Here is a 10,000-nt window from a genome sequence, read left to right as displayed (position 1 = left end):
AGCGGGCTCGACCAAGTCACACGATTAAATGTGACAAATCATCTACAGGTCACTTTCAAAAATACCATAATACTCTTTGTTTGCGAGCCAAAGGTTTGTATAAGCGTTGTTTCCAGTTTCTCTTGAGACTTACAATGGTCCCAAGAGAAAGTAAAAACAATCCTTGTGCAAAATATTGGAGGACAAACAAAGACTATTATGGTATTTTTGAAAGTGCCTATTGATGATGGTGGTGTAAAGTACCAGTAAGAGAGGTGACTGTAAGATGCTTGGCAATGGACGAATTCGAAAAGACCCACGACCATGATGTGAGAGGTATGGGTCTATTCTCATTTTTACCTCACAAACTGCTTCGCATTCCTATTTTCAAAGAAATAATGAACTGCAAAGCAGCTTGTTACGTAAAATCAAGAATGGCCCCATGCCTCTCACAGCTCGGTCGTGGGTCCAAATTACTGCTAGTTTTGATAACCTTGCACATCTTGCCCGGCAGATAGTGTAGCAGCTGATCCAAAGATTACTCGCAAACGGTTCGCAATCCTTGCAGGAAACAATGATATGTCATTCTTTCTATTGTTTTAGCTATTGTTTGGGGTCAGGGTTGCAAACAAATGGCAAGTAATCTTTGGATCAGCCTTTACATCACCCAAATTTTGAGGTAAGAATCGTTAAACGTGTTTGCTTTTCGGTGGGGAGATCGATATTGTAGACTAAAAATATTTGAGTTTAGGTGCACTTTTAGTCGTTAACTCGACTAAAACTGAAAAAAAGTTTACCACGTACGACTATCTTAATTTCGCATACTTTTAAGATTAATCCAGCCTTATATGAGTTCCTTGATCAGTGAATGTTCAGCATACCAGCAAGCTTGGCAATCGCGAGATGTACACGTCAGCCGCGCGTAAGCATCGAGATCGCGAGGGTTGGTCTCGCATCTCCTTTAGCGTCCCTTGGGTACCTTTCGCTAGCGATGGACAGAGTTTTTTTCCCGCTGCCACGTAATGTTACTACACTCACCAAGTAAAGCCCCACTGTCGTACTGCGCCTTTTGTCGATGGTGATTGTAGCTGAAGGACTTGTAGCCAATTTGAAGATAAACCAAATTTTCCCTGAACAGCGAAAAAAAAACCAATAAATAAACCAAAACAAAAAGAATGAATGACGCACTCTCGTTCGCAAGTCTCCGGGCAAGTTTTGACGGCCGATTTTGCTTGGAAGGGCCGTTTTTCACGGCACCACGGGATATTTTTTAACAGATTGCAATTATTAGTGCAAACACCAGTCCTCACTTATTGCACTGCTGCAAATTCTGTATCAGACTTTGTTTGCACGACATGTTTTCGTGACATGTAGTGCATTGGAATCACTTTTCCGCGCAGTTTAGGAGAAGCAACTTGCTCAAAAACTTGTGTGATTCACGTGTTCACACGATTATTCAGAGGTAAGTTAGTACTAAGCTGTGGGTTAAACACAGTGGCAACCAATAGATTTCGGTTACTCTTTAACATCTTATTGAATTCAGTGCTGTCGTCCCGAACGACTAAGGAACAACCGAAAGTTTATCTTTATTTTGCTCTCTCGCCTCGTCCCTATCCCAGACGAATGTAAAGTATAACCATTTGTAGATCTGAATTGTCTTCCCCTCTTTGAAGAACCTGAGGGTTTGCCCGCCTGGGATCGAATTCAAAATCTCCTGTGGGTGTAGTCCGATGCTCTTCCTTCTGAGCCGACCGATCAGCGGTAACGTACCTGAAGTAATCTTTTGTTTTGTTGTATCCACTGTTTCTCAAGATTTTTATCATGGAAGGGTTGGGAAAAGAGGCGGTTGAAACCGTGGTCTCATAGCTGACAACATCACAAGCCATAGGACAGACACACGTGTTATCAAGGACACCGTCGAACAAATCTGAAACAATGAAAATTGCATGGTGTTGGTTTACAATGATAATATGTTCAGCTAGGTTGAACTCCAAACATTCAGATTCAGATTCAGCTCGCATATAGAATTCCTGGTAACGCAAAGGATAAGGCATAAATTTAATTTTCAGACAAAGGTGGAATCCATACCGAAATTTAAGGGGGAAGGGGGGGGGGGGGTTCAAGCTTTTTGTCAATACTTACACATTAAGAAACACAAAAGCCCTCAAATGTACCGATTGCTAACGAAACTATACAAATATTGTTGATCTCCAATTGACTTTTTGAAGTAATATATTTTAACGATAACTGAAAGGTCAAGCGAGATTGTAATTTACTCCATGAATACCTTACCAGTTATAACTTGGTAAACACACTCATCGTCTTGTCGGAAACAAACTCGATCATCGGAATTGCCTGATAATACAAACAACTAAGATCAACCACGAAAGAAAACATAGTTCATTCCATTATATCGTTTATTGAGCATGCATTTCTAGTCGCGTTTGAATTGATCCAGTAAAGTGCTACCATGACCAAAATCAAGTTATTCTAAGCACTGAGTGAACCAAGTTTTACTCCATGATTGCAAAAAGACACCTGTTTATTTTTACCGGAATTTTCCTTTTTAAAATCTTGAGAGAGCTGGATCGAGGTGAAGTGACGTCAAAGACTCACTAGATGGGCCATTTCCGAGTTACTGTGTGTCTCAGTTTGGAGGTGAGTCTTGGTGCTCAACTATTGAAAGGGAAAATAAGTTTGATTTGCAAAAGAATACACAACTCATTTCCATTTGAATGGTTGTGCACTAGGACTCGCTTTGAAACTGAGGCATGTAGCAACTCGGAAATGGGCGATTGCAATGCGTGTGTACCCGGCTGAATGAATATGCAGCACGGGAGTTTCGGCAACTCATATTTTGCCTAAATAATAAGCTTTATAAAGCATTTTACGGATACGGCGGGTATTTTGAAATCCATTGTTTCAAATAGCTATTACGGGATCTAAGGGGGCAAATTAGTATGCATTTGCCCCCTAAAAATCCCATAATAGCTATTTAAAACAATGGATTTCAAAATGGCCGCTGTATCCGTAAAAGTGAGTAAATGGCCGTCACTTTTCCTTTGATCTGAAGTCGATGTAAAACAAAACCACAGGCAAATATTTGACACAGAAAATTTAATCTGTTACTCGTCGTTGCGGACAGTACAGCTGAAACTAAAAAAGAATAAAGGCTTGCGATTCGAAAAAAAACTGAATTACAGATGAAGCTACAGATACAAACAAGCGATTAAAAACTTTGGGGCATCTTTCATCTTATGCTCAACATCGATAGCAATGAAACAGGTCAAAAGGCAAACAAACAAACAAGTCTTCAACGCACAAACGTTCAACGCAAACGAAGCGACGAGCTCATGGCATTGAGATCACGTGATCCCCAACAACGGGGGTACGGTGGGGAGCGCGGGACGACAAACACTGTCCCTTACAGTCCAATCGGTCATTATTGAACGTGAGTAATGGCGGACCGTGAAATCCAAAACTTACACTCGAAACAAATAGGCGTTGGATAAAAAATATAGCTCAACATTTTTCCAGTCATGTGCAAAGCAAACACACTTTCAAAATCTGAAGATCATAGTAGCACTTACAAATACCAGGTATGAGCTTATATGCCGTATGATCCCGTCTGGTGTTTCCAAGCAGACTAATTTCTAGGGCAAGCGAAATTGCTAGGTCTTCATCCAGCGAGAGCTAGCCAACCCATATTCTACAAACGCTCGCAGTCGCAATCATCAAGAGCAAATGTAAACTGTAAAGTAAGTTACATTTTTCACCAACTGTATTATTAAGTGCACACAGCACGTTTAACCAATGAATGTTTTTTAAAAAAATTATGTAACTGGATTAGAAGGCGCGGGAAAATATGCCCATAATAGCTGAGATTAACTTTGGTTCTCAAGAGACAATTTTAAACCTCTCCTTGTGGTGTAATCTGCTTACACTGTAACCATATTACTCAACTATATTAAGCTAGTATTTACTTTTGATCTAGTAAGTCGATGTCGCCTCAGGTCATGTGAATGCATGTTGTGTATACTTGGGTCGAGTTGCTCTAACCAGTGTTAAACACCATCATGAAAATGAATGAATTGTTGTCACGGTGGCAGAATGTCACGGGTAAAATGAATTCAAAACTAAATTTTCCACATCGCACGTGCACCTAGATTGTTTTTCTCATTGATCGATCAATTCTTTAGTCCCATAACGTAGTGTTAACTCCCTAATTTAGCTGTAGAAAGACCGTTTGTGTTTTTACTTTGCTTTGTATAAGAAGCTAATCCTAGTTTTTCCAAGCTTGTTAATCGAAAGACCTAAATTTGGTATTCTCGTTCCCCTTTCAATCATGATGTACCCGCGAGATTTACACACGACACGCGACGCGCGACCCGCAAAAATTGGGTGCTCCTGCCAAGACAACTAACTAATACTCCATAAACCATAGACCAAGCCGATTACATTGCGTTAAGCCGGTTACACACAAGCAATTTCTCCTTGACAAGTGTCATTGACATTGTTCATATGCTCATGTGTATGAACGACAAGTTTTCTTTGACGAGTTTTGCCTTTGCAAGTCTTATTTGCTGGTGTGAACGAATTAACAAGTTTTCTTTGACAAGTTTTCACTGTAGCCAGCAATACAATTACACAGCGGACGACAAAAATAAACCACGGGGCGCCATTACACCATTACAGTGAGTCATCACAAGAACAAGACCGCTGTGCGCCCGCAATTTCTCAATTTTCTTGACAAGTTTTCCTTGTCGACCCGTACAGACGAGCAAGTTCTGCAATGTGTCAATTTTTCCCTTGACAAGTGCACTTGTTCAAAAGCTAGCATGCTAGCTTTTGAACGAATGCACTTGTCAAGGAAAAAATTGACAAGTTCTTCTTTACACACCAGCAAATAAAATTTGCCAAGTCAGAACTTGTCAATGAAAGCTTGCTCGTGTGCATTTATAGTTTCCCGAGGCACCATGGGAAAGTGTCTCAGCTTTCTTCGGCATTCACAAACGGAAATCAAACGGAGGGATCTGATTTAAAATAAATAACTTTATGAAACGTATCTAGATGTAAGCACCCGATAAAATCACCTTGCTTTTTTCTGCTGTTTTTTAATTGTATGGCCTTAGGCACCGCAAGCGTTTTTAGACATCACACAAAGCGTATCCCTGGAGTGTATGAGGCTTTTGAGCAGGGACAACGAAAAGATCTTATCCACCCCGAGAAACACATCTCTAAAAAGATCTACATTTAAGCTACACTTTGTTTAAATCACCGGCCTAAGAGGTTTGTAACAGTGTTATATTAAATCTTCTAACCAGTAAACTCTTACCTGATACACCGATTGCCCTACATTTGCACGCCTCAATCGTCATATTTGATATACATTCATAAAAGCAGCCCTCAGATGTGTAGGTTTGAAAACTTGCCAGCCGTTTGGAGTCATCACAGTTTGTCTCGTAAGGTGCCATCTTGTTGCGGTACTTTAAAAACAGAATTGAAAAAAAAAAAAAATTATCAAGTGTGGTGCGGCTCAAATTTTTCCTGGCTCAAGGTTTTTTTAAACAAGATCAATATTTATTTTCCTTTGTTCCAGGTTCTGAATTGATGATAAATATTAGACAAAGAAAAATCAAAATCGAACTGGTTTGAAAATTTTTAAACAAAGAAAAAATTAGAAGCACAACATATGGATAAGGAATCGAAAGTAAACTATTTGAACAGTGCAGAGGAAAGTAGCAGCCAGAAAACCTAAGAACATTCGCCTCCCTTCGGTATTACAAGGTTTAACCACTATTTATACATGTTTCTGATTAGTCAGTAAAATTGACGTCATTGTAATATTTAGTAGTCTTCTTGATATGCTCTTAGGAACCGATTGGTAGTTGAACTATGGCACCATCATAAAAAAAAATTTCTGACTATCAATTCACAACACATCATGAAAATGCAACTGATGCAACGTTAAGTGCAAAAGCATTGCGTAAAATGCAAGATCACTTCAACAAAATGCGACCTTAATCATGATTTTGACACCAATGCAGGTCCATAAATTATGTCCACTGAAATCTCATGTACAGATCTTACAGAGATTATAATAAGCACTGATCGCGTTACGGCAAACGGAAAGCCAGACTGAAATTTGCGTTTTGCTAAAAATGGAAGAAACCCGTGTGATGTTAAGTCATTTATTGTTTGTAATCTCAAGATATCGGAAGGAACAGTCATGTAAGGATAGAGCAACGACGGTCCAAAATAATAACGCAATTGCGATTGCTACACTTAGTGATTGGTTTAAGAATCTCGCGTCAGTTTATCAACCAGTGAGAAGGAAAACCAAAACCAATCGCGACTTCCTCGCGCTATTTTTCCCGCGCTTTTAGCGGAAAGTTACACGGAATTGCTGCGAAATTGGATTGGTTCATTGCGCTATTTGCACCTGCTGTGATTGGTCGAAGTGATTACTCTGGTATTTGTTTTACGACACTCAACTGAAAACCGCTTTAAGAGAATTGTTACGCTTTTTATTACAAGTAGTAGCAGCCTGTCGTAAACGCGATACTAAATCGAACAAAAACATTTATTTTCGATAAAACAATGTTTACAATTATTAGCTTGTCCCGCAAATAGCTACAAAGCTAATCATGGCGGCGAGACAAGACCAACACAGTAACGTAACACAACAAAAGTAAAAGCACACCTAAGGTAAATAACTTGAAAAAAAAACTGAAACATTTCACCGACAAGTTAGTTATGGAAATACAATACTAGAACACCAGTAGGAGTTAGGCCAAGAAATTCAAGATACAAGGTAAGCTACAAAGTAAGTACCTAACACATCTGTGAGAGCTGTAAGTTACCTTGTGCTTTGCAGCTATTAGATATTCTTGTCACCAGAGCCTCAGATCGACCCTAGGCTCTGGGAAGCTCTATGTCAAGAGAAGAGCTCTGGGGTTGAGATTGAGCTATTAGGTTCAAAGTCACTTACCACATTTCTCGTAACACTGATCTGCGCATGCGTTCCAGGAGCTACCAGGACGCCGTTCCAAGGTTTGACGTATTCTCCTTGATTATGCACAAGAATCCTAACTCCGTCGGATATGAGACCATACAAATGGTCATCGACCATAAGATTAAGCGTTAAAGACAAACCACCTGTAATGTCCCCATAGGAAACGCTTAACACCTTTTCGCCAGGTTCTGAGTTGAATGAGTAGCATATTCCGTCATCTGTAAAAACTGGCACGAAGTCTTTGTGTGAGCACCTTTTGTCCAAAGATCCAAATTCACAAGTCCTTGGTATGATCATTTTATTCATGTTAGGTCCAAACGCCCTGAAAAAGTCTCGGTTGTTGAATGAAAAATCGCTAGCTTTTAATGCTTCGGTGAGTTCGTTTCTGTACTCTTCCGTACAGTTGTCTACGACCCCTTTTATACTGGTAACAATGTTGGCGCAACAGCACAACAACGCTTCGCCACACGGCCTTCCCGCCCTGACAGCCGCTGTAGCCTTACAGGCGTCAATATTGAGCCCTAGCTTGTTAAACGATGGATGATCATCTTTCATGGAGGCCTTGGAGTTTGTTATCGTTGTCAACGGACACAAAGTGACAGCCGGAAAGGGCATGTTATCTACAGGGTACTCAATGCGCAAGACCGTAGCGATGGGGTAGTCAAAGTATTTTATGATACTACAGCACAGAGAATAAACGACGTAACCTGTAAAGATTATTAAAAGAAGAAGCCATGTAACACGTGCCAAGGAGAGTCTCCTCCCTTCAAAGATGTAGTGAAAACCATGTAGGGTGACATAATTAGAAAAGTCTTTCCAGGTTGGGATCTTCTCGTTGGCCTCACATACGCCATGATCATGCTCAAAATTAGCGCCGACGGAAGAAGTCTCTGTTGGCATACCAAATGCATTCTCTGCAAAAGAAAGAAAACTAAAGAATTATCGACTAGTCGCGAGCAAAAGAGTGAACTTCAATGACACGCTGGGTAATATTAAATGGAGGGACTTTAATCACGCTGCGAGACTTTCCACCAGCATTGCGTGACTTCAAAAGGTTCTGCCCAGGCCCCAGTCGTAGCGCTATCCACTGGATTAATCACTATCCAGTGGATAATGATTTATCCGGTGCATAGTGCTATCCACCCCTAGAACAACTGGGGCCAGAAGTGCATGGAATTTTTTTGAAACAAATAATTCAAATGTTGACTGCAACGAAAGCTAAAGAAAAGGGATCTGAGATGCGGCATAGCATAGTTTACAGCTGCATGCGCAAAATATGGTGGTTTTTGTCCAGTGTTTAACTGGTGGGTTTGAAACAGGCAAGGAAACGATGGACCAAAAAAAGGGTGCTATTGGTAGAGATCTACTGTGTTGACTCAAAATGAAACCAAGCTGTCTGGATTACAGGCAATAAACGTTTTTTTGCAAACACAGAGGTCACAGAATTTTACGGGTGCGTGAATTTCGAGTTGGTGGTTAAATATCGCTTCTATCAGAATGCAAATTACGTTCATGTGGTCATAAGCTTGACGAGTCAGCTGATGAGTACACCTACTCCAAACGGATCTATCTTCACCAATTTGGTAAAGATTTTTCTGATTTCCACCGAAAAGTTATTTCTCGAAAAAATTCATTTATCAAGTTTTTTTTCGGAAATATCAGATTCCGGAATAAAACATAAAGCTAAAGTAGTCGATTTATATTTGTTTTTACAATGTAAAGTACATACGTGCACACTTTAATGATTTTCACAAGGAAAAACTTAAATTTATATATACAACCACTAGTTAGATGCTTCATGCACCGCAAAAACAGTTATAAAAGTCCTGTTTTTTAAAATATTTTCTTGTGGGTGCGTTTAACGAAATAAAATCGATAAAGTTCTTACCATCTTAAGTAGCGCCGGAAATTGACAGCAAACCGTTCGATGATGACGCTATCGCTAGAGCTTTTCTTTCAGCCGGTATTGGTTCTTATAAGCTTCTTGATTTCATTTTCTTGCTCTTGAGTGGATTTTGTCGGGTGCTGCAAAGTCCGCACGTAATCAGTGGGCAAATTGGTCAGGAAGGTAACGTGTTTTGGGGGTCGTCTCAAACTGGACATCAGTCGGTTGGAAAGGCTATACCGAGGAAGTCTGTTGAACACTAGTTTTGGTGTCACACCGAAACGAAAGAGTTAAAGCCGGGTTTAACTTACCATTTAGTAGTTTTGGACTGGGCTGCTTTCAGATTTGCCTTTTATGCGAGCCTCTTTGTTCCGATTTTAACACTTTAATTTATTTGCTTGTATCCGTCGATATCGTTCCGGCTTCGTCAGCGAGAACTGATGACCATGATAAAACAATATTTACTTTTATCTGTACCGCCGGTTTCCATCAGCATTAAAACAATATGCTTATCACTTGACACTACAATGTATGAAATAATCTGATCAAAATTAAACTGTTTCATGTAGTTGATAATTAATTATTCGCACAGCCCTGCTGGCAATGAGAGAAAGTTTCCGTTTCTCCACCTGCACGAGACATCAAATATATTTCCTTATATCTTATATTTCCATAATTTGCAAACTAATGCAAAGATAACACTCTACACCAAATGTGGTTTTAGGAACCTCTACTCCCTTTGACCAAACTAAAACGTTATTGAACGTTGAGTAATTGATGTCCAAAGTCAGTACAGTATATCACATCCCACCTTCGTTTGGATTGTCTTTATGACTTGACGATAAACTTTGCCCGTTCCTTGATGAAAGATCTGCTGGTTTCTCATTTGTACAACCGCCCTCTGCCTGTATAAAACTGACAGTTCTTTCTCGTTTGTCGTCGGTCATATTTGCTGCAGGTGCCCAACTGCAAAAAACATACGAACACACTTCGATATAAATAAGGCAGGCTGTGCTTGCAGCCGGAAAAGACTGGGGGAAATTTCCAATTCTGGTCACGTTTCATACAGACCTGCTAACGCGAGCAGACATTCTTCCTCTCCTCGTATTAATAGAAGGATC

The 10,000-nt window shown here is 40.0% G+C and overlaps 1 protein-coding gene across 1 annotated transcript in view; it reads right to left on the bottom strand.

The window, feature by feature from the left end:
• Nucleotides 1–9,965, bottom strand: part of LOC137971099 (acid-sensing ion channel 5-like) — a 13,300-nt gene extending 3,335 nt beyond the window's left edge. Inside the window, exons 1-7 of the mRNA XM_068817819.1 lie at nt 9,951–9,965; nt 9,691–9,845; nt 6,971–7,908; nt 5,315–5,465; nt 2,272–2,334; nt 1,750–1,906; nt 1,018–1,109 (exon numbers count right to left, since the gene is read on the bottom strand). Coding sequence (XP_068673920.1) covers nt 1,018–1,109; nt 1,750–1,906; nt 2,272–2,334; nt 5,315–5,465; nt 6,971–7,908; nt 9,691–9,826 — 1,537 coding nt within the window. The 5' untranslated portion in view covers nt 9,827–9,845; nt 9,951–9,965. The remainder of the gene's footprint in view (nt 1–1,017; nt 1,110–1,749; nt 1,907–2,271; nt 2,335–5,314; nt 5,466–6,970; nt 7,909–9,690; nt 9,846–9,950) is intronic.
• Between the last annotated feature and the right edge of the window lie 35 nt (nt 9,966–10,000).

The sequence above is a fragment of the Montipora foliosa genome, chromosome 9, assembly GCF_036669935.1.
Source record: "Montipora foliosa isolate CH-2021 chromosome 9, ASM3666993v2, whole genome shotgun sequence".
Taxonomy (NCBI): Eukaryota; Metazoa; Cnidaria; class Anthozoa; order Scleractinia; family Acroporidae; genus Montipora; species Montipora foliosa.
Note: the sequence above shows the minus strand (reverse complement) of the source record. Positions and strands in the feature narration are given on the sequence as shown.